This window comes from Scyliorhinus torazame, chromosome 13 (genome assembly GCF_047496885.1).
Source record: "Scyliorhinus torazame isolate Kashiwa2021f chromosome 13, sScyTor2.1, whole genome shotgun sequence".
Classification (NCBI taxonomy): Eukaryota; Metazoa; Chordata; class Chondrichthyes; order Carcharhiniformes; family Scyliorhinidae; genus Scyliorhinus; species Scyliorhinus torazame.
This window is the reverse complement of record NC_092719.1, coordinates 59,910,425-59,936,001: the sequence shown is the minus strand read 5'-3', so window position 1 is coordinate 59,936,001 and position 25,577 is coordinate 59,910,425. Positions and strand designations below refer to the sequence as shown.

Sequence of the window (25,577 nt, the reverse complement as noted above, 5' to 3'; positions counted from 1 at the left end):
CGGAGGGAGCGGGGGGAGAGGGACAGGCTGGTGGGGGAGATGGTGAGGGTAGACAGGAGATATGCGGAGGAGCCCGAGGAAGGATTGTTGAGGAAGAGGCGTAGCCTCCAGGCCGAATTTGACCTGGTGACCACCAGGAAGGCGGAGGTGCAGTGGAGGAAGGCCCAGAGGGCGATTTACGAGTATGGGGAAAAGGCAAGCCGGATGCTGGCATATCAGCTTCGGAAGCGGGACGCAGCTAGGGTGATCGGGGGAGTTAAGGACAGGGGAGGGAGTGTGGTGCGGAGTGGAGCTGGCATCAATGGGGTCTTCAAGGACTTCTACAAGGAATTGTACCGATCCGAGCCCCCACGAGAGGAGGGAGGGATGGGCCACTTCCTGGACCAATTGAGGTTTCCAAAGGTGGAAGAGGGACTGGTGGCGGGATTGGGGGCCCCGATTGGGCTGGAGGAGCTGATCAAAGGGATAGGAAGCATGCAGGTGGGGAAGGCACCGGGGCCGGACGGTTTCCCGGTCGAATTCTATAAAAAAATATATGGACCTGTTGGGCCCGCTGTTAGTTAGGACCTTCAATGAGGCAAGGGAGGGGGGGGCTTTGCCCTTGACGATGTCCCGGGCACTGATCTCCTTGATCCTGAAGTGGGACAAGGATCCCCTGCAGTGTGGGTCTTACAGACCGATTTCCTTGCTAAATGTAGATGCCAAGGTGCTGGCGAAGGTGTTAGCCATGAGGATTGAGGATTGTGTGCTGCAGATCATCCATGAAGACCAGACGGGGTTTGTGAAGGGGAGGCAGTTGAACGCGAATGTGCGGAGGCTTTTGAATGTTATCATGATGCCGGCGAAGGAGGGGGAGGGGGAGATAGTGGTGGGAATGGACGCTGAGAAAGCCTTTGATAGGGTAGAGCGCGGATACCTGTGGGAGGTGCTGAAGAGGTTCGGGTTTGGGGAGGTGTTTGTCAGGTGGGTTAGGCTGTTGTATGGGGTCCCGATGGCGAGTGTGGCCACAAACAGGAGGAGGTCCGAATACTTTCGGTTGCACCGAGGGACGAGACAGGGGTGTCCCTTCTCGCCCCTGCTCTTCGCACTGGCGATTGAACCCCTGGCTATGGCACTGAGGGAGTCAAGGAACTGGAGGGGGCTGGTGCGTGGTGGGGAGGAGCATAGGGTGTCACTTTATGCGGACGACCTGCTGCTGTATGTGGCGGACCCAGTGAGAGGAATGCCGGAGGTAATGAGGATTCTTAGGGAATTTGGGGACTTTTCGGGGAAGCTCAACATGGGGAAGAGCGAGCTGTTCGTAGTTCATCCAGGGGACCAGGAGAGGGGGATTGGCGAGCTCCCACTAAAAAAGGCGGAGAGGAGCTTCAGGTATCTGGGAGTCCAGGTGGCCAGGAGCTGGGGGGCCCTGCATAGGCTTAATTTTACAAGGCTGGTGGAGCAAATGGAGGAGGAGTTCAAGAGGTGGGACGCATTGCGGCTGTCCTTGGCGGGTCGGGTGCAGTCAATCAAAATGACGGTGCTCCCAAGGTTTTTGTTCTTGTTCCAGTGCCTCCCCGTGTTTATCCCAAAGGCTTTTTTGAGGCGGGTTAACAGGAGTATAATGGGGTTTGTGTGGGCGCGAGGGACTCCGAGGGTGAGAAGGGTGTTCCTGGAGCGGAGTAGAGATAGGGGGGGACTGGCGCTGCCCAACCTCTGTGGATACTACTGGGGCGCCAATGCGACGATGGTGCGCGAGTGGGTGATGGAGGGGGAGGGGGCTGCATGGAAGAGGCTGGAGACGGCGTCCTGTGTGGGTACGAGTCTGGGGGCGCAGGCAACGGCGCCGCTGCCGCTCCCTCCAAGGAGGTATACCACGAACCCGGTGGTGGTGGCGGCCCTCAAAATTTGGGGGCAGTGGAGGCGGCATAGGGGGGAAGTTGGGGCCTCGGCGTGGACCCCATTACGGGGGAACCACCGGTTCGCCCCAGGAAGAACAGTTGGAGGGTTTTCGGAGTGGCACAGGGCAGGGATACAAAAGTTGGGGGACCTGTTTGTGAACGGGAAGTTCGCGAGCTTGGGTGAGCTGGAGGAGAAGTACGGGCTCCCCTGGGGAACACCTTCAGGTACTTACAGGTAAGGGCGTTTGCCAGACGGCAGGTGGTGGAATTCCTGCGGCTACTGCCACACACAGTACAGGACAGGGTGCTCTCGAGGGGGGGGGGGGGGGGGGGGGGTAGTGGGGAAGATCTCGGAAACTTGCTGTCATGATATTCAAACACACACATCATGATGGACACACCAACAGACTAATCAGAATACACAACACCACAACCAATCACACACAAAGACAGGAACCATATAAAAACACGAACACGACACCTGGTGGACAGTAGGTCTGGGGACAAGGACACGGACACGACCTGTTTTAACATCACAAACAGGGAATCCCCACGTGCAGAGTATCAAGACAAAACTGTACATAGAAAGTTTAAATAAAATAGCGTTGTACCATATACAACTGTGTTGGCTAATCTGTGTGTCAGAACGCCCAACACCACATGGTACAGGAGTGGATCGATACCTGCCGACTAACCTGCCATTCTGGACATGGACCGCACTGACAAACCGCAGCCGTTGCAAGTCGCGGGGAACCTTGATACCAATTGGAAGCTCTTCAGGCAGCGATTTGACCTGTACATCCAAGCCAACGAGAAACAGAGTGCCTCGGATGAAACGAAGATTGCACTGCTCCTCTTCTATGCAGGGCAGCACGCCCTCGACGTCTTCAACTCACTGGTGTTCGAAGAAGGGGAAAACCAATCCAAGTATGACACGGTCATCCTCAAACTGGACCAGCACTTTAATGTTGAAGTGAATGAAAGTTTTGAAAGATACCTCTTTCAGCAACGCCTGCAAGGTAAGGAGGAGCTTTTTCAACCCTTTTTGACGCAACTCCGAATTCTAGCGCAGTCCTGCGGTTACGGCAGCACCACAGAGTCCATGATCAGGGACCAGATTGTTTTTGGCGTTGCCTCCAGCAGCTTCTTAAAATAAAAGGCCTCACCTTAGCGTCTGCTGTGGAAGCCTGTGTCCTCTATGAGAATGCAACCAGCCGTTTTGCCCGATTTCAGGCACCGAATTGGCACGGAGGGGGTCCCCTGCCGTCGAATCGGCAAGCCAGGCCGCCCACGACGCCGAACGCATCCAGGCCGTCGATTACTTCCCGACCCGCGGCCCCGACGAGAGCGGCCGCTTCCCGCGCTTTTCGCGGTCTCCCGCGCTGGTGCGCGCCAAAAATAACGGCCACATCGAGGGACGCACTGCGCAGGCGCGCCCAACGCAAGATCGCACTGCGCATGCGCAGTGGCGCAACGATCATGACGTGCGGCAATTGTGGAGCTGTACACTTAAAAGGGCAATGTCCTGCTAAAAACCGACAGTGCCTCAGATGTGGCACGATGGGCCACTATGCTGCCCACTGTCGTGCGGCTCAACCCATGGATCCTGCACATCCCCGACAATCTCGCAGACACGTCAGGACCGTCCAGCCCACGCATCAAGGCTTCCAGTTAAGTGATGCAGATGACCAGGATGCCTTCCGGGTTTCCGTCATCGATGTCAACAAGGTCAATGCCATCAATCCAGCCGATGAGTGGTGTGCCACCCTGACGGTCAACCGATCGCGCGTCACCTTCCGTCTGGACACCGGCGCATCCGCCAACCTGATTGCATATTCTGAAATCCAGGCCATGAAGGTCAAACCACCCATCACGCCATCCCGGCTCAAGATGGTTGATTATAACGGGAACGTCATCCCGTCCATAGGATCTTGCCAGCTACAGATAACTCACAAGACGCACACGGCCACACTCCCCTTCGAAGTTGTCGGCTCATCAAAAGACTCGTTACTGGGCGCACAGGCGTGTAAGGTCCTTCACCTGGTACAGCACATTATGTCTCTCTCTCCAGATGAGATATCCGACTTCCCAGATGCTGAGTTCCACGCAAATCTCCATTCCCTCCTTGCTCACAACCAGGATGGTTTTGAAGGCATGGGGACATTGCCATACACGTACAAGATTCGACTCCATCCCTGTCGTTCACCCACCTCGCAGGGTTCCTGCGCCACTCAAAGACCGCCTCAAGTTGCAGCTGCAGGCTCTTCAGGACCAAGGGGTCCTATCCAGGGTCACGGAGCCCACGCCATGGGTCAACTCCATGGTCTGTGTAAAGAAGCCCTCTGGCGAGCTCCGCATATGTATAGATCCTAAAGATCTGAATAACAACATCATGCGGGAACACTATCCCATCCCGAAACGAGAGGAACTCACCAGCGAGATGGCGCAAGCCAAAATATTTACCAAATTGGATGCGTCCAAAGGATTTTGGCAGATCCAATTGGACCCGGCCAGCCGAAGGCTATGCACGTTCAACATCCTTTTTGGCAGATTCTGCTACAACCGGATGCCATTCGGCATCATTTCAGCATCTGAAGTTTTCCACCGCATTATGGAGCAGATGATGGAAGGCATCGAAGGGGTACGTGTATATGTGGACGATATCATCATTTGGTCCACCACTCCGCAGGAACACATGCATCGTCTACGACGCGTCTTCACCCGCATACGACAAAATGGCCTGCGTCTCAACCGCGCCAAATGTGCCTTCGGCCAGACTGAGCTGAAATTCCTCGGGGACCACATCTCACGATCAGGGGTCCGTCCCGATGCAGACAAAGTTAGCGCCATCACAGCCATGCCACGGCCGGCTGACAAGAAGGCTGTCCTAAGATTCTTGGGCATGGTCAACTTCCTTGGGAAGTTCATTCCCAACCTGGCTTCTCATACAACGAATATGCGCCATCTCGTAAAAAAATCAACAGAATTCCACTGGCAACAATCGCATCAGCTGGAATGGGAGGAGCTCAAGCACAAACTGGTCACGGCACCAGTGTTGGCGTTCTTTGACATGGCTCGCCCTACAAAGATCTCAACGGATGCCAGCCAATCTGGTATTGGAGCGGTACTCCTGCAAAAAGACAGCACGTCGTCATGGGCCCCGGTTGCATATGCCTCACGAGCCATGACCCCTACCGAACAGCGCTACGCGCAAATAGAAAAAGAATGCCTGGGCTTGTTAACTGGACTGGACAAGTTCCACGACTATGTGTATGGTCTTCCACGATTTACGGTTGAAACTGACCACCGCCCCCTGGTCAACATCATTAACAAAGACCTGAACGACATGACCCCTCGCCTCCAGCGCATCTTACTTAAACTCGGGAGGTATGATTTCGAACTGATCTACACTCCGGGGAAGGATCTCATTGTGGCGGACACGCTCTCCCAAGCAGTGAGCACACCACCAGATGCGGAGGGGTTCGTGCGTCAAATTGAGGCACACGTGACTCTGACAGCAGCAAATCTGCCAGGTGATGCAGGAGGAGGAGGAGGCCTCGGTGGTGGAGGTAAATGGTAAGTGGGAGGAGGAGTTGGGAGAGGAAATTGAGGAAGGGATGTGGGCAGATGCCCTGGGGAGGGTTAACTCTTCCTCATCGTGCGCGAGGCTCAGCCTCATACAGTTTAAGGTGCTGCACAGGGCACACATGACCGGGACAAGGATGAGTCGGTTTTTTGGGGGTGAGGACAGGTGTGTTAGGTGCTCAGGGAGCCCAGCAAACCACACCCATATGTTCTGGGCATGCCCAGCGCTGGAGGAATTTTGGAAGGGCGTAGCGAGGACGGTGTCGAGGGTGGTCGGTAGGATCCAGGGTCAAGCCGAGCTGGGGGCTCGCAATATTTGGGGTGGCAGGGGAGCCGGGAGTGCACGAGATGAAAGAGGCCAGAATTCTGGCCTTTGCGTCCCTGGTAGCACGGCGAAGGATTCTTCTTCAGTGGAAGGATGCGAGGCCCCCAAGCGTGGAATCCTGGATCAATGATATGGCGGGGTTTATTAAGTTGGGGAGGGTGAAATTCGCCTTGAGAGGGTCGGTACAAGGGTTCTTTAGGCAGTGCCAACCGTTCTTAGACTTCCTGGCAGAACGATAGACATTGGTCAATGGCAGCAGCAACTCGGCGGAGGTGGGGGGGTCACTTTATGTTTTTGTTATTTACACGGAGGGACTGAGGGGGTGTATATACTTGTTGTATTAAGTCGGGGGGTTAATGTTAATTTATTATTTATGTACAGGGGGGGGTATGGAGGGTTGTTTTTCTGGGCTGTGTTTTGTACTTAACCCTGTTGGGTTTCTTTTTCATTTTGTTATTGATATTTTATGAAAACCTTTAATAAAAATTATTTAAAAAAAAATAGGGTGGAGATGTGGGCTTAGGTAGGTGCTCTTTCAGGGGCCGGTGGAGACTCGATGGGCCGAATGGTCTCTTTCTGTACTGTAACTTCTGTGAAATCTATGAATTTGGGACCTCTGCAAAGAGGAAGAAGGGGACTATGGCTGTCCTAGAAACCAGGGCACCTAAAAGGAAAATACTGCAGATGTTGAAAATCTGGAATAAAAATTGGAAGGTGCTGGAAAGGCAGGTCTGGCATTATCTGTTCAGAGGTTCAAATAAGCTCTCCAACTCTGCCCAGACCTGCCGAGCTTTGCTAGCCTGTTTTAATTCCATAACATCTACTAAAGCTCCAATGAAGTGGCCTGTGATTTAATTTACAGGATTGAAATAAATTTACACACAAATGATCATGTGGAACAACTTTTTTAAGTCACTTCCAAATTAAATGTACAAAAATGGAATCTGCTAGTTGCAGTAAAATAAAATGTGGAAGTACAGAGCAGGTTTGGCAGCAGCCATGAAGAGCAAAATGAGGTTAACCTTTCAGACGAAGGACTTAGAATCTGTTAAATGTCTGTCCCACAAAGCATCAAACACCTTTTCGTTTTTACAAATTCTGAATGATCCATAGATTCACATCATTTTCTATTGTGTTCTTTTTGAACACTAATCATCATGTCTGCCCCTGTCAAATTGCTGCTCCAAAGCTAACAGTTAGGCAGCCAGACTATATTTGACAATCTCTTCCCTTACCATGTGTGGTCTCATTTCCAGCTCAAATACCACTATTTGCAACCGAAACCTCAGTTTCTGAGTGATTAATCACTCGCTGCAATGATTGTGGCCGGAATTCTCCATTTGGGAGACTAATCGTGTCTGATTTGCCCTCGCGATGAGATTGCAAATCCAGAGATGATTCCCTTTCCGTTACCATGCACATTTATGCATGGCGGGGATTGCGTGGGATTCCCTCGTGACATCAGCTACCGGGCCGCCATTTTGAGCAGGCGGCTCGATAACGAGGTCCGACAGCTCCCTCCACTGCAATGCAATTCTGCAACTACCCCCAGCATCACAGGATTTTTTGTGTTGTTGCTCTTATTAGCTTTAGTTTTATTAGCTCTAATTCTGTCACCTTTGCTTACGAGTCGCCAGGTATCTTTCTCATACCGCCACGTGGTTCATGCTCAAGTAATGATTAATAATGCAGCACACCGCTTAGTAAAAGTTAAATCAACGATCATTTATTATATACAGCAATAAATACTTATACAATAATGCTACTTCTACACTACTACCTACCACTAAAGGCCAATAGTTAACCTTGGAAATGGCCCACCAGGTCAGGGAAACAAATGATCTTTCGAATTGGGTCTGAGCCTGCGGGATTCAAAGCTGGTCCAAGTCGATAGTCAGGAGCACCTATCTGGTAGCGATCGCTGGAGTAAGACTGACTTGTTTTTTTCGTCGAAGGGTCTCGAAGGTTGCGAGCAGGAAGAGAATGGTCAATCTGAACTTGGCCCCTATTCTTATAGTTTCCAGGGGCTTCCCGCCTCTCGGGGCGGGCCTCGACCTGGTTCCAAGTGATTGCACTTGGTCCCAATCACTTGGTTCGATATGCTCCAATAATGGGGCGATTCCTTGATCGGGGGGGGGTGGTCGTCTACCTTCCTTTGTGTCAGCCCCTGCTGGCGCCGAAAGGTCTGGATCGGCTTTATGTTGCTAATGTGTAGCAATTGTTCCTGGGGATGGCTGCTTAATATGCAGATGGCTGGGTTGTTGTGATGTTAATGGCTGCAGGTATCGGTCTGGGCCGACTTCCCCAGAGGCGAATACACTGTTTTACCTGCAGCTGTCCGTTTGAGTCCTGTTGGCTGATTTTCCCATCAGCCTCTTTCGTTCACCATTTTAGATCGGGGCTTGACCATTCTGATCGGGAATCAGCCATTTTAGGTGGCTACAGTGTCATCAACCCCCATCCCCACCTTGCAGTAGGAGGATGACCCGTCCGCCATTACAGCCACCCCCTCCTGAGATCTCTCACAAATGATACTGCCACCAGAATTGCTCTCAATAATAGAGACCTCTGCCTGGAAGCTCCCCATTACAGAGACCCTTGCCTTGGTGTCCGCCATAACAGAGACCACTGCCTGGAAGCTAAAGAGCAGTCCACACAGAGATAGTGAAAAGCATGATTGCTTTGAAATTCACCTGTGCAGTACAACTGTTGGCTCAGGCTGAGGAACCAGCACCTGTGAATTCCTAAACACATGAGCGAGTTTAACCCACCTCAGATCTTTGATCTGCAAGACTTTCATTCATATATCTATGTGAAATAGATTTTACTAGGCTGTGATTGACAGCTTCCACACGCACCCAGCTGTCTGGATTGTTTAATCTCATTTTCCTTCACACTTGAGTGGAGGTCAGGTAGTCAACTGGGAAACTAACCGCAATGTTTATAAACATCTAGCTATGATTGACAATTATTGGACCACATCAAAAACAGCTTGGTGATTTATGCAGATAAAAAGAGGAAGCGTCCAGGCAGAAGTCACTAATGGGGGCTTCAGGCAGCGGTCTCTGGAATGGGGGGGTCTCCAGGCAGGGGTCTCTCATATGCGGGGCTTCGAGGCAGGGTCTCTCTTATGGGGAGCTTCCAGGCAGGAATCTCTCTTTTGGAGGCGTTTCTGGTAGGGGTCTCTGTAATGGAGTGTCTCTGGTGGGGCCACTGCAATGGGAGGATCTCTAATGGGAATCTGTCTTATGGGGGTTTCTTTTGGGGTTTCTTTAATGGGGGGGGAATCTCTGGTGGTGGGGATGGTGGACAGAATCTGGTGGGAGTGGGGTGGGTAGAATTTGCATTAACATAGAATTTACAGTGCAGAAGGAGGCCATTCGACCCATCGAGTCTGCACCGGCCGTTGGAAAGAGCACCCTACCCAAGCCCACACCTCCCCCCTACCCCGTAACCCCACCCCACTTTTTTTTGGATACTAAGGGCAATTTAGCATGCCCAATCCATCTAACCTGCACATCTTTGGATTGTGGGAGCACCTGGAGGAAACCCACGCAGACGTGGGGAGAACGTGCAGACTCCGCACAGACAGTGACCCAAGCCGGGAATCGAACCTGGGACCTTGGAGCTGTGAAGCAACTGTGCTAACCACTGTGCTACCGTGCTCCCCCATTGGGGGGGGGGGGGGTCAGGGTGGCCCTCCGATGGACCTTGGGGGAAATTCCCTTAAAGAGTTAACCCCTTGGACCATTGAGAAGTCTAACACGTCAGAGACATGGTGGAAGAAACCTGCACCAATTCTTACCCACGTGAATCCCGACCCAGAGGACCGAACATCCACCCGGGCTTGGAGAATCCGGTGTCCAGGAATCCCGACCCAGAGGACCGAACATCCAACCGGGCTTGGAGAATCCGGTGTCCAGGAATCCCGACCCAGAGGACCGAACATCCACCCGGGCTTGGAGAATCCGGTGTCCAGCCCAATAATAGGATGCAAATGGGTCATTTTGACCCATTAGCATCCTCCCACTAGTGGGGTTGTGAACCTTGTTGCAAATCTTGACAGCGAGGTACAGGAGCATCAAACACAGTTTTTGGCTAATGCTGGATTTGCCGCCGCTTCAGGACCTCCACTACAGCAGGCAGCAGAGAATCCAGTCCAGTTTCCTTTTAGATTCAGTAAAATTCTAATATCTTCATGTCTCTTTCCAAAGCTGAAACAATATTTGTGAACAAGGGTCTTGAAGAAGGAAAAGATAATCTCAGCTGGACAGAGGCTTGCTGTCGAGCTTTGGATTCATTCAAGGAGAACGCAAAAGTCCAGGTGAGGGTTATTACTGTTTTCTCACTTGAAATGTTTAATTTTTATTCTCTTTTTAAAATAATTAACTATTTTAACTTCTGGGACACAAACCAATATTGGCTTGTTTTGAAAGGTTTCTATGGGGGGTCCTCCCATTAACGGTTTGGCTTTGCAACACTATTTTCATTGCAGACCACATGATTGTGGATGCCTCAGCACCTTGTTCAGATTGTCAGCAGATACTCAAATTCCTTCACATAGCTGTCCAAGCTAACTCTTGTAACTGCTTTCTGCCACAAGGCTCTGTGAGGACCACTTTGGATTTCTTCAACTAACTGCATGCAACAGCAAATCTTCCGGCTGCTTTTCCCCCTTGAAATCTAAACTGAGAGAGAGCCCCACCTATATTCCACACAGTGAACAATGAGTTAATAATTTCTCTGCAAGATGAACATTTATTTTCTTTGGCTCTCCCACTCACAGAGCTGTAGTCGACACCTAGACCAAAGCTGAAACTGCCTATGACTGTTTGGCAACCGATTTGTTTGCCAACATACTTATACAAATTAATTAAACTTTTTGTTTAATTCATTCACGGGATGTGGGCTTTGCTGGCTAGGCCAGTTTTTATTGCCCATTCCTAATTGCCCTTGAGAGGATGGTGGTGTAGATGCATCCACAGTGCTGTTAGAGAGGGAGTTGCGGGTTTTTGACTCAAAGGCAGTGAAAGAATGGCGCTATATTTCCGAGTCAGGATGGTGAGGGGTTTGAAGGGGAACTTGCAGCTGGTGGTATTCACATGTATCTGCTGCCCCTGTCCTTAGTAGTGGTCATGGGTTTGAAAGGTACTTTCTAAAGCAGGTTTAGATAATGCTCCGCCCTGAATCACAATCTTTTTGACAATGTGGTATGCTTTGGGATGATTCAAACAGAAATGCAACAAACTATTTTACCTTCAAGGCCACTCTTTGATTCTGTAACGCATGTGAATAATCTATATTCCTAATGGGTTTTTTGACCCTTTCTCCACTACAAGTTTAGAGGTGGATCATTCATTGATCAAGTACTTTGACGTTGCAGATAAACACGCTTAAGTTTTAAGTGTAACAAATCTAGACTTATTTGGGTTACATTTACATCAGAGTTGTTTTTACCAGTTTCTCAACAAGATGCCCACTTATCTTACATTTTCAACCCCTAGTTTATATTCCTGAACCTAAAGGTCATATTCTAAAACTTAAAAATTGTGAATTAAAGGTAACAGACATGCAGACTATGATGTAATCAAGCTTGATCCCTGCTCCTTTACTGTATTTGCTTGATGTCTGTTGATATAATTAGTTGGCCTACCCATCCTTTCCCAATGGATGGGGAATAAATGTCTAGGGTTCCCATTTGTGATTACTATCCAGTGATTCTTGATATAAAAGAGTATACTTATGGGCACTGGTGAGGAAATTATCAGACCTGATTGTGATGGTTCTTGTTGTCAAATATCCAGTGTTCAGGCTCATATGTGCCTAGGCAGTGAAGAGTCAGTGATGACAATGGAACTGAGCTAAGTATTAGATGAGAAGGGGAGAAAAGTTAGCATGTAAATCAATAGTGGAACAAGTAGAAGTGATAGCATACTTTTCATTGGATGCAAACGACTCAGAAATGTGTATTTCCCAGAATCATAGAATTTACAGTGCAGAAGGTGGAATTTGGACCATCGAGTCTGCACCGGTCCTTGGAAAAAGCACCCCACTTTCACCCTATCCCCGTAACACCACCTAACCTTTTTTGGACACAAAGGCCATTTTAGCATAGCCAATACACCTAACCTGCACATCTTTGGACTGTGGGAGGAAACTCGCACCCGGAGGAAACCCACGCAGACATGGGGAGAACGTGAAGACTCCACACAGACAGTGACCCAAGCCAGGAATCGAATCTGGGACCTTGGAGCTGCGAAGCAACTGTGCTAACCACTGTGCTACCGTGCTGAAGGGAAAGACTCATTTGCTACTCTAGCCAAAGTTTCAGTTTTGTTGTCCACTGATTCACCAAATCGGTCTTTAGTCAACTAATAAAACTGAGGCTGATTAAACATCCTGTATGGCCCTAGATAGTGCCTGTGGTACTTGTTCAAAATAATTGCCAGGATTTTTTAAAAAAGTGCATGAAAGAATATTTATATTGTTGTGTCGTGCAGACCCATTATACTACAATGGGATGTATTTCTTTATGACTATGGAAATTGGGGTATATAATAAAAATTGATTATTCATTCTTAAATTTCAGGTTTCTTCACAAATGTGTATTTTAATTTGCATCTGCAGATAAAACATTCATATTTCTGTCCCCCAAAGAGGAGCTTGCATGATGTCTTTTAAGAATGTGGCTCTTATGAAAGTTATTCTTTCCCCTTTGCACAAAATACGCCTTCACAATACTGGAATGCACCTTCTCACTCCTGGAAATTCGGGAGCCAATTCTTCAAAAAATCTTTGGTTTGGAATCTTAGATTCACAATCAGTTACCATTTCGAATCTTCGCTAATTGTTTCCAAACATAATTACTGTTAAAACTGTTAATAGTTGTGCTAAGCTGGTGCAATCTGCAGCTGTTACTTCAAATTAATATGTTCAGGCTTTAAAAGGTGCATTTCACTGATCATTTCGATGGAGGATATACATTCAAAATTGGATCATTTGCAAAAAGCCACTTAGAAATAGGTTCCCTAACCTGTTGCAGCTGTGAATGGAATAAGATTTATTTTATGTAAACTGCAGTTTCCAGGCCTACATGTTATTGCACAACAGAGATGTCTGTTTTTCCAACTTGTAATTTAAATTTTCCTCTTAGCACAGTATACAAAAGGACATGCAATGATGTTAAATTGGATTCCCAAAATTCAAAATTTCAAAGAATAGATTAAAGTGAAACTGAAATAGATGATTCTGGTTGTGATCAGTTGAACGTGCAAAATACTAGTTTACAAAACATGCAGAACAAAGATCAGCATGTAAGTGATCACATGTTATGCAATATTCTTCTTTCAGGAAGCAGCTTGTTGGGCACTGTACAATCTACTTCTACATCAGAATGATCTTCATGCAAAGTTTGCAGACGAAGAAGCATGGTATTGAAATTCAGTTTCTTTTAAGATATGCTTAGCTGAAATTTCAATACTTTTGTAACTGAAATGTTTCTGTTTTTATATTCATTCATGGGATGTGGGCATTGCTCCATTCCTATATGCCCTTGAGAAGGGGTGGTCAGCTGCCTTTTTCAATTGCTGCAGCCCATGTGTAGGTACATCCACAGTGCTGTTAGGGAGGAAGTTCCAGCGACAGTAATGGAACAGTGATGCATTTCTAAGTCAGAATGATGTGGTTTGGAAAGGACCTTGCAGGCGATGGTGCTCCCATGCATTTTACGCCCTTGTCCTTCTAGGTGGTAGTGGTCATGGGTTTGGAAGGTTCTGTCTCAGGATCCTTGGTGAGTTCCTGCAGTGCATTTTATTGATGGTATACATGGCTGCCACTGTGTATCGGCGGTGAAGGGCTACCAACCAAATGGGCTTCTTTGTCCACTACAGTGCCAGGTTTTGAGTGTTGTTGGAGTTTCATTCATCCAGGCAAGGGGATAGTATTCCATCACACTTTTGACTTGCGCACAGACATAGTGGACAGGCTTTGCGGAGTCGGGAGGTGAGTTATTCATGGCGGAATTCCTAGCCTCTGACTGGCTCTTGTAGCCACAGTATTTATATGGCTAGCCCAATTGGGTTTCTGGTCAATAGTTACTCCCAAGACGTTGATAGTGGGGGATGGTATTGCCATTAAATGGCAAAGTGTAATGGTTAAATTTGCTTTTGTTGGAGATGGTTATTGCCTGGCACTTCATGAATGTTACTTGACACTTGTCAGCCCAACGCTGGATATTGTGCAGGTCTTGCTGCATTTGGACACTGGTAAATTTGCAAATGGTAGCGAACATTGTGCAATCATCAGTGAACAGCCCCACCTCGGACCCTGTGATGGAGGAAACATAATTGATGAAGCAGCTGAAGGCAGTTGGGCTACCTGGCTACCCTGAGCAACCTGTGTAGTGATGCCTTGGAGCTGAGATGATTGACTTCCAACAACCACAACCATTTGTTTTGTGCTAGCTATAACTCCAACCAGTGGAGAGTTTACCCCCCCCAACTTCTCATTGCCTTCAGTTTTGCTAGAGCTCCTTGATGCCACACTTGATCAAATAGTGTCTTGATGTCAAGGGCAGTCACTCTCACATCATCTCTGGAGTTCAACTCTTTTGTCCATTTTTGAACCAGGGCTGTAATAAAATCAAGATCTGAGTGAACTGGTGCAACCTAAACTGAACTTCAGTGAGCAGGTTATTTGCTAAGCAAGTGCTGCTTGATAGCACTGTTGATGACCCCTTTCATCACTTTACTGATGATCAGCAATAGACTGATGGGTGGTAAGTTTTGGCTAGCTTTGGATTTGACCTGGCTTTTCTACACAAGATATATCTGGGCAATTATCAACATTGCCGGATAAATGCCAGTGTGGTAGCTGTTCCGGAACAGCTTGGCTAGGGGTGCGGCAAGTTCTGGAGCACAATCTTCCATAATATTGATGGAATAGTCAGGGCCCAGTGAAGAATTTTACAGAATCCAGTGCCTTCAGTCACTTCTTGATATCATATGGAGTGAATCAAATTGGCTGACCGCTGCCATCTGTGATGCTGGCGACCTCTAGAGATGGATCATCCACTTGGCACTTCTGACTGAAGAATGTTCAAATCTTTTGCATGGATGTGGTGGACTCTACCATCACTGAGGATGGGTTAATTTGTGGAGCCTCTTCCTTTAGGAAGTTGTTTAATTGTCCACCACCATTCGCAAGTGAATGTGGCAGGACTTCATAGCTTAGATCTGATCCATTGGTTCTGGGATTGCTTATGCTGTTTGGCAGACAAGTCCTGCATGTAGTCTTGTGTTGTAGCTTCACCACGTTGACACCTCCATTTTATGTATGCCTGATGCTGCTCCTGGAATGCCCTCCTGCACCCTTCATTCAGCCAGGATTAATCCCCTGGTTTAGTGGTAATGGTAGAATGGGCGATATGCCAGGCCATGTGGTTGAGTACAGTTTTGCTGCTGCTAGTGGTCCACATCAAGGCATCTCATGAATGCCCAATCTTGAGTTGCTAGATCTATTTGTTCCACTACCAACATTTACTATGGTGGAGAATCCTCCTCAATGTGACGACAGGACTTTGTCTCCACAAAGGCTGTGCAGTTGTTGCTCCTGCTATTACTGTCATGTGGGCAGATTGGTTAGGTAAAGGACTGTTGGTTTCCTTCCCACCTGTTGTAGACCCAGTCTAACAGCGAAGTCCTTTCGGACTTTGCTCTGTCTGTTATATTGCTGCTGAACCACTCTTGGTTAAAGTCCCCACCCAGAGTACATTCTGTGCCCATTCCACACTCACTTCTTCTTCCCAGTGGTGTCCAACATGGTATGATTTGTAGCAGGAGGTTTACTTGCAAATGTTTGACTGGATGTCATGGGACTTTATGGGTCTGGAGCCGATGCTGTGGACTCCTGGGCCACTCCCTACTGACTGTGTCCACTATCTGTTGGGTCTGATGGGACAAGACAAACCCAGGGATGATGATAATTGTGTCTGGGACATTTTGTGTAATCTCTGGGACATTATATGCAATGTATGATTCCATGAGTATGACAATGTTGCTTGATTAGTCTGTGTGACAGCTCTCCCAATTTTGGCATAAGTCCCAGATGTTAGTAGAGAGGACTTTTCAGGGTCTTTTGACTGTGTTTACCATTGTAGTTTCCAGTGCCTATGTCGATGCCAGGTGGTCTGTCTGGTTTCATTCAGATGAGTTTTCATGACAATCAACAATGGTTATCATTAGATTTTTTTATTGAACAAATTCAAATTCCACAATCTGTTTTGTTGGGATTCAAACTTGGTTCCCAGAGCATTACCCATGGTCTCTGGAGTACAAGTCCAGTGACATTGCCACTACACCACTGCGCCCCAGTTTATTTCTTACTACTTATAGTTCTGACTGGAATGCGTTCAAGTAATATCTTACTGTATTGCAGCTACCCAGTTCACAGAATGGTGATGGCAGCCATGTTATTACATTCCAATTCAAAAGAAGTGTTTCGAGCAGCAGCCAATGTGCTGGCAACTTTGGCAGCCCAAAGTGGTGAGTTAAAAATTAAGGAACATCGAGTAAAATATTAAAGCAAATAGTTTTGTTTCTTTGTGTTTAATTTCCTTTTGTTTAACAGCACAAGTAAGAAAGCTTCTGTTGGCAAAAGGGATACATATGAACATTCTAGACCTAATGAAAAAACATTCAGACTCTTGTGATGTCCTGGAAAGTGCTTGCAAGTTCCTTAATAAGCTATTTCTGGGAAGGTAAATGTTTATCTTTGGTTGTTTTTCTAGATAGCATAATGCTTTTGAAGAGCTGTTTTCTCATTTTCTCCAGTTGACATTGCAGCACATATTTACCTGTGTCAACATACAAGTGTTGCTGAATAACAATCAGCCGGGTGAGTGCTAGTTTGAAGCTGGCGATGGGAGAAGTAAATAAGAGCTGGTATCTTTTTGTGTGAAAACAGAAAATGCTGGAAAAGCTCTGTAGGTCTGATGATATTTGTGTCGAGAAACAGAGGTAACATTTCAGGCTGATGATCTTTCATCAGACCCAGTGCTACAAGTATGAAGTTTTATAAGATTGGCATGTTTTCAGACTGTGTCTTTAATTTAAGATAAAATTAAGGGGTCATATGACATGTTCTGAAGTCGGTCTGACAACAGGTGTGGGAGCTGTTGGAAGATGAAAGGAAGGCGCAGATTGTTTTGCTGGGAAGAAATTCACAACAGAAGACGATAGTAGCAGTATCTGCAGTTACAGATGGTCAGATTGCTCATCTTCAGAGTACTGGGAAGGTGTTGAGGATGTTAGATTGTAAATGGTTGTACTTTGAACTGTCAATCTAATTAGTATTCCTACGTGGTTACGAGGCCTATGTGATTCATGTTGCTATGGAGATGGGCTTTGAAAGGAGAAAGGTTTCTAAGATATCCCTGAAAAACCTTACACACAGGTTATCTGCTCGGATCAGGGAGAGAGGGAGCAGCTAGAGGCCAAATGTTTCTATGGTTCACCACACAGGACTGCGGATGGGAGTTCTTGCTTGGATTTGATTGGAAAGACTAAATATGTGAGAATTCGATACAAGGCTGAAAGATTTGCATCGCTCATGCTGGAGAGCGAATTTCTGGGAAAACGCTCACTGTGAAAGACAATTTTGGGGTTAAAATTTACCAGGCTGGGAAACAAAAGGAATGAAAATAAACTGTTGGGACTAAGAATCACTTTGGACTTTGTCCAGGAAAACCAAATTACTATGTTAGAGACAGTGTAAAGTATACCCATGAAATGTTTTTTTTTGGTTATGTTAAAAGTAGTGTTCTGTGGCTTATAGTATAGGTTGCCTACCAAAGAAAATAGTGTTTAGTCAATAGTTATGTTAATCTGTTATAATACAAGTCTTAAAACATGAGATCTTCTTAGGTCATCTTTTCAGCTATCAATTGGAAGTTTGAATTTGTCTTTTCAAAGCTATCGGGCTGGATTCTCCGCCCCACATTTCTGCCCCGCCCCGCCGGCGGGATTCTCCGTTACGCTGGCCGGTCAATGGGGTTTCCTATTGTGGGGCAGCCCCATGCCGTCGGGAAACCCCTGGGCGCCGGCAAAATGGAGAATCACGTTGGCGGAGAACCCCACCCATTATCTCTACATGGGTCATAACACCTCATGGAAAAATCATCGGCCTGAAGCATTAACTCTGTTTCTCTCCATGGATCTTTTAGGACCTGTGGAATATTTTCAGCATTTTCTGTTTTGTTTTCAGATTTCCAGAATCTGCAGTATTTTGCTTTTGTCTGGTATCTTTTTGGTCATCCATTTTTTATGGGAATGAGTGAACCTCCAAATAGCAACATTGCTGGAACAAAAACTCTGGGTGTGTGAAATGGTAAATAATTTTACCCCTGAAAGATGCTGAATAATTGTGCTTCATACTATACATTCAGTTTTCCTACCTGCGGTTAGGTGTTCATGGAGTTTCTATGACACACTGTCCACAGGAAAATACATATTTTTTCCCAGCTCTAAGCGATGCAGCAGGAACTGGTAGACTGAGTGTTGGTGTTTATTTTTCTCTCTCTTTCTTTGGTTGCCACATTGTGCCTTTACCCTCATGTCACAACCGAGATCAGGAACATGCTGGTGGTGAGGTTCACTTATTGCATCTGACTCTAAATTTAAGGAAAATTGCACACTGGCTGATAATTCTACAATGATAAGTGATTAATACACCATTGTGACTCCACTGTAAAAATATTGCAAACTGTGAAGTTTTCGGGATTCCCTGTGCTAATCTCAGTTGTGAAAAAATAAAATGATGTCAGTTTTTGACTTCCTTGCAAATAATGTTGATTTAGAAATATGCTGTTGTACCTTATGCCATCATAATTCTAGTTTGCAGTATTCCAATTTAAAATTCAGTGGTGATCCTTTTTATAAGTGATGTACAGTAGAGAGTACATACATATTTATTGTTGTCAGGGATATTCAGCCCTGAAAGAGTTGGTGTGTTTCAGTGAACAGAATCTTTATTACTGCCATGACATTTCATTAAACATGCCACTGACGTCAAACAATGAGTAATTATGTTTTTTTGATCTATAAATATCTGAAGAATTTGCTACATGTCATTAACTTTAAATAATGATGAATATTTTTTTATCAATCTCTAAATATTCTAAGATTTTGCCACAAGCATGCACTGTCACTCTTTGTTAAAAATGCAAAATAAAAGGAAAGGAAAGCCAGTTACTTTGACAGAGCTCTGCTGACATTGGTGGAAGGCCACAATTTCAGAATCAGCTCCCCATCAGGCAGTCTGATTTAATCAGTCATCCTCTATTACCTCAGGATCTATTTACAGCAGTTAGACATTGTGACCTTTCAGCTCCATCTTAGAATCAGTACTGTACTATGCATTGCATAATAGAATACTTAAAATTGCATGTTCTTGCCATTGTCGAGAACACAGAAAATCTGCTCATGAAGATAGACTATGTTAACAGAAGTAGAATTTAGAATACTTTCTTAAAGTTTGGAATTTATTTTTTAAATATTTGCACTTACCGCATTAGATTACCTTGTGAATTAAGAGATGGATCACTTTCTAACATTTTGGGTGTAGTGCTCAGCACCAATAACTCCCAGGTCAGTTCAATTTTATGCTGTTTGCAGCGCAAAGCATTTTGTGAACGTGGCCTCAAAAGTGTACCCCCCCCAGAATCACAAGTCCAATTCCTATGACATCAGCCGGAATTCTAAGTTTTAGACTCCTCCTGCTCTTGTTGTTTTTTAGTTTTTACACAAGAGGGTGGTGAGTGCCTGTAACGAGCTGCCGGGGTGGAAGCAGATACGATAGCAATGTTGAAGAGGCATCTTGATGAATATGGGATGGGAATAAAGGGATATGGACCCCATGAAACGCAGAATGTTTTAGTTTAGATGGGCATCATGATCAGCACAGGCTTGGAGGGTCGAAGGGCCTGTTCCTATGCTGTATTGTTCTTTGTTCTTTGAAATTACAGATTTAAATTTAAAAGAAAAGTCTATGTTCTGGTGTTATATGCATTGGAAACAGATTTGAAACTGTCCAAAACCATTCCCCTTAGATTCTCACAGTAGAAAATGAGTGGCAGGTTCCACCCAAATAGTCTGTTTTGGATTCAAACCTAAATTCCAGATGTGAATGGATAGAGGAAAAATACCTACAAATGCTACTTTTGATATATTTAAATTATACAATAGCCTCAGGAATATTTTGTCCCTTGCAAACCTTTAATGACGTAAAAGCAGAATTCAACAAATTATCCCCCATAATATATTTCGATTTCACACCATTAATTCATGTGCTGTAATCATTTCATGTATTTTCAGTACTCTGAGTCTGGATATTATGAGATTAACTTCAAGGAGAATAGTGGACACATTGAAGATCAGTTTGCATAATTCTTCAGTACAGCTTGAGGCCCTTCGGGTCATGGCACATATTATTTGCCCTGGTAAGTGAGGGAAAAATAAATTGATCTGGTTTGTGTCTGCGCGTGTGATGAATTGGTGTGATGAATGGAAAATAGTGATTTTTTTTTAAAATGGATTCATTTATTAGCATCTTGTACCCTATTTCACATTGTTCCTTTATTTGTGTTTTGTTAAAAAATATTTTTATTGAAGTATTTGTAAAATTTTATAACAAAAACAGAAAAAACCCCAGTAAACATTAAACATTAACATGGTGCAAAAATAGATATTTCCCCAAACAGCTCTGTCTTCACAGATCACCTAAAATATCATAAAAACAACACTTACCCCCCCCCCCCCCCCCCCCGCCCCCCCCCCCCCTCGGAAAGCTGCTACTGCCGACATTTTCAATTTCCCGAAGAAAATCGACGAACGACTGCCGGGAGAACCCTAACATTGATCCTCTTAAGGCAAACTTTATTTTCTCGAGGCTGAGAAACCCAGCCATGTCGCTAACCCAGGTCTCTACACTCGGGGGCTTCGAGTCCCTCCACATTACAAGGATCCGTCTCCGCGATACCAGGGAGGGAAAGGCCAAAACGTCGGCCTCTTTCACCCCCTGTACTCCCGGGTCTTCTGACATCCCAAAGATCGTCACCTCTGGACTCGGCACCACCCACGTACCTAGCACCTTGGACATTGCCTTGGCAAACCCCTGCCAGAACCCTCCAAGCTTTGGGCATGCCCAAAACATATGGACATGGTTAGCTGGGCTTCCCGCACATCTGTCTTCTGCCCCGAAAAACGTGCTCATCCTCACCGCCGTCATATGTGCCCGGTGGACCACCTTAAACTGGATTAACCAGAGCCTAGCACATGATGATGAGGAATTGACCTTACTTAGGGCTTCCGCCCACAGACCCGGCTCTAACTCTCCTCCTAACTCCTCCCGCCATTTGCCCTTAAGCTCCTCCACAGGGGTTCCCTCCGCTTCCAGCAGTTCCTGGTAGATATCCGACACCTTCCCCTCCCCCACACAGGTACCGGAAACTACTCTATCCTGTATCCCCTGTGGCGGCAGCAGCGGGAAGGCCACCACCTGTTTCCTCAGGAAGGTCCGCACTTGCAGATACCTAAAGCTGTTCCCTGGCAGCAGTTTAAATTTGTCCTCCAGTGCCTGTACACTGGGAAAGCTCCCATCTATAAACAGGTCACCCATCCTTTTGATACCCGCCCTCTGCCAGCTCTGAAACCCGCCATCCATCCTGCCCGGTAGGAACCTGTGGTTATTACATATCGGGGTCCAGACCGACGCTCCTTCCACCCTCTTGTGTCTCTTACACTGCCCCCAGATCCTCATTGCCGCCACCCCCACCACCGGACTTGTGGAGTAGCGGACCGGTGAGAACGGCAGAGGTGCTGTTACCAGCGCTCCCAAACTGGTGTCTTTACATGACGCCGCCTCCAACCGCTCCCATGCCGACCACACCCCCATTACCCACTTCCTGATCATGGCAATGTTGGCCGCCCAGTAGTAGTTGCAAAAGTTCGGCAGCGCCAGCCCACCCTCCCCCCGACTGCGTTCCAGCAGCGCTCTCTTTACTCGCGGTGTCTTGTTTGCCCACACAAAACCCGAGACGATCTTATTAACACGCTTGAAAAAGGCCTTGGGGATGAAGATGGGAAGGCACTGGAATACAAATAGAAACCTGGGGAGGACTGTCCATAAGACCATAAGACCATAAGACATAGGAGCGGAAGTAAGGCCATTCGGCCCATCGAGTCCACTCCACCATTCAATCATGGCTGATTTCAACTCCATTTATCCGCTCTCTCTCCATAGCCCTTAATTCCTCGAGAAATCAAGAATTTATCAACTTCTGTCTTAAAGACACTCAACGTCCCGGCCTCCACCGCCCTCTGTGGCAATGAATTCCACAGACCCACCACTCTCTGGCTGAAGAAATTTCTCCTCATCTCTGTTCTAAAGTGACTCCCTTTTATTCTAAGGCTGTTCCCCCGGGTCCTAGTCTCCCCTGCTAATGGAAACAACTTCCCTACATCCACCCTATCTAAGCCATTCATTATCTTGTAAGTTTCTATTAGATCTCCCCTCAACCTCCTAAACTCCAATGAATATAATCCCAGGATCCTCAGACGTTCATCATATGTTAGGCCTACCATTCCTGGGATCATCCGTGTGAATCTCCGCTGGACCCGCTCCAGTGCCAGTATGTCCTTCCTGAGGTGTGGGGCCCAAAATTGCTCACAGTATTCTAAATGGGGCCTAACTAATGCTTTACAAAGCTTCAGAAGTACTTCCCTGCTTTTATATTCCAAGCCTCTTGAGATGAATGACAACATTGCATTTGCTTTCTTAATTACGGACTCAACCTGCATGTTTACCTTCAGAGAATCCTGGACTAGGACTCCCAAGTCCCTTTGCACTTCAGCATTATGAATTTTGTCACCGTTTAGAAAATAGTCCACGCCTCTATTCTTTTTTCCAAAGTGCAAGACCTCGCACTTGCCCACGTTGAATTTCATCAGCCATTTCTTGGACCATTCTCCTAAACTGTCTAAATCTTTCTGCAGCCTCCCCACCTCCTCCATACTACCTGCCCCTCCACCTATCTTTGTATCATTGGCAAACTTAGCCAGAATGCCCTCAGTCCCGTCATCTAGATCGTTAATATATAAGGAGAACAGCTGTGGCCCCAACACTGAACCCTGCGGGACACCACTCGTCACCGGTTGCCATTCCGAAAAAGAACCTTTTATCCCAACTCTCTGCCTGACAGCCAATCGTCAATCCATGTTAGTACCTTGCCTCGAATACCATGGGCCCTTATTTTACTCAGCAGTCTCCCGTGAGGCACCTTATCAAAGGCCTTTTGGAAGTCAAGATAGATAACATCCATTGGCTCTCCTTGGTCTAACCTATTTGTTATCTCTTCAAAGAACTCTAACAGGTTTGTCAGGCACGACCTCCCCTTACTAAATCCATGCTGAGTTGTCCTAATCCGACCCTGCACTTCCAAGAATTTAGAAATCTCATCCTTGACAATGGATCCTAGAATTTTGCCAACAACCGAGGTTAGGCTAATTGGCCTATAATTTTCCATCTTTTTCCTTGTTCCCTTTTTTTTTTAAAGAATATTTTATTGAAAATTTTTGGTCAACCATCACAGTACATTGTGTATCCTTTACACAATAATATAACAGTATAAATAACAATGACCTGTTTTATAAACAAAGAATAAATAATATATAACAAAAACAAAAACTAAAACTAAATGGCAACTGCCTTGTCTCAGATAAACACTCTCCAAAAATATGGTTTAACAATCCAATATACAATTATTTATAGCAACGACCTATACATATTATACATATATATTAATAACCCTGAGACTCCTTCTGGTTCCTCCCCCCCCCCCCCCCCCCCGGGCTGCTGCTGCTGCCTTCTTCTTTTCCATTCCCTCTATCTTTCTGTGAGTTATTCGACGAACGGTTGCCACCGCCTGGTGAACGCTTGAGCCGATCCCCTTAGGACGAACTTAATCCGTTCCAGCTTTATAAACCCTGCCATGTCATTTATCCAGGTCTCCACCCCCGGGGGCTTGGCTTCCTTCCACATCAACAATATCCTGCGCCAGGCCACTAGGGACGCAAAGGCCAAAACATCGGCCTCTCTCGCCTCCTGCACTCCCGGCTCTTGTGCTTAGCCTGGCACACGAGGACAATGAGTTTACCCTACTTAGGGCATCCGCCCACAGCCCCTCCTCAATCTCCTCCCCCAGCTCTTCTGCCCATTTCCCTTTCAGCTCATCTACCATAATCTCCCCCTCGTCCCTCATTTCCCTATATATATCTGACACCTTACCGTCCCCCACCCATGTCTTTGAGATTACTCTGTCCTGCACCTCATGCGTCGGGAGCTGCGGGAATTCCCTCACCAACTGCCTCGCAAAAGCCCTCAGTTGCATATACCGGAATGCATTCCCTTGGGGCAACCCATATTTCTCGGTCAGCGCTCCCAGACTTGCGAACTTCCCATCCACAAACAGATCTTTCAGTTGCGTTACTCCTGCTCTTTGCCATATTCCAAATCCCCCATCCATTCTCCCCGGGGCAAACCTATGGTTGTTTCTTATCGGGAACCCCACCAAGGCTCCCGTCTTTCCCCTGTGCCGTCTCCACTGTCCCCAAATTTTCAAAGTCGCCACCACCACCGGGCTTGTGGTGTATTTCTTCGGTGAGAACGGCAATGGGGCCGTCACCATAGCTTGTAGGCTAGTCCCCCTACAGGACGCCCTCTCCAATCTCTTCCACGCCGCTCCCTCCTCTTCCCCCATCCACTTACTCACCATTGAGATATTGGCGGCCCAGTAGTACTCACTTAGGCTCGGTAGTGCCAGCCCCCCCCTATCCCTACTACGCTGTAAGAATCCCTTCCTCACTCTCGGGGTCTTCCCGGCCCACACAAAACTCATGATACTCTTTTCGATCCTTTTGAAAAAAGCCTTCGTGATCACCACCGGGAGGCACTGAAACACAAAGAGGAATCTCGGGAGGACTACCATTTTAACTGCCTGCACCCTCCCTGCCAGTGACAGGGATACCATGTCCCATCTCTTGAAGTCCTCCTCCATTTGTTCCACCAATCGCTTAAATTTAACCTATGCAATGTACCCCAATTCTTGGCTATCTGGATCCCCAAGTAACGAAAGTCCCTTGTTACCTTCCTCAGCGGAAAGTCCTCTATTTCTCTGCTCTGCTCCCCTGGATGCACCACAAACAACTCACTTTTCCCAATGTTCAGTTTATATCCTGAGAATTCTCCAAACTCCCGAAGTGTCCGCATTATCTCTGGCATCCCCTCCGCCGGGTCCGCTACATATAACAACAAATCATCCGCATACAGAGATACCCGGTGTTCTTCTCCTCCTCTAAGTACTCCCCTCCACTTCTTGGAACCCCTCAATGCTATTGCCAGGGGCTCAATCGCCAGTGCAAACAGTAATGGGGACAGAGGGCATCCCTGCCTTGTCCCTCTATGGAGCCGAAAGTATGCAGATCCCCGTCCATTCGTGACCACACTCGCCACTGGGGCCCTATACAACAGCTGCACCCATCCAACATACTCATCTCCAAAACCAAATCTCCTCAGCACCTCCCACAAATAATCCCACTCCACTCTATCAAATGCTTTCTCGGCATCCATCGCCACCACTATCTCCGCTTCCCCCTCTGGTGGGGGCATCATCATTACCCCTAGCAACCTCCGTATATTCATATTCAGCTGTCTCCCCTTCACAAACCCAGTTTGGT

The 25,577-nt window shown here is 46.9% G+C and overlaps 1 protein-coding gene across 3 annotated transcripts in view; it reads left to right on the top strand.

Moving 5' to 3' along the window:
• lrrk2 (leucine-rich repeat kinase 2) overlaps positions 1–25,577 on the top strand; it is a 280,959-nt gene that overhangs the window by 74,633 nt on the left and 180,749 nt on the right. For all 3 annotated transcript variants that reach the window (XM_072471650.1, XM_072471648.1, XM_072471647.1), the window contains 5 exons: positions 10,005–10,114; positions 13,141–13,220; positions 16,225–16,331; positions 16,417–16,546; positions 20,160–20,284. In XM_072471650.1, coding sequence (XP_072327751.1) covers positions 10,005–10,114; positions 13,141–13,220; positions 16,225–16,331; positions 16,417–16,546; positions 20,160–20,284 — 552 coding nt within the window. The remainder of the gene's footprint in view (positions 1–10,004; positions 10,115–13,140; positions 13,221–16,224; positions 16,332–16,416; positions 16,547–20,159; positions 20,285–25,577) is intronic.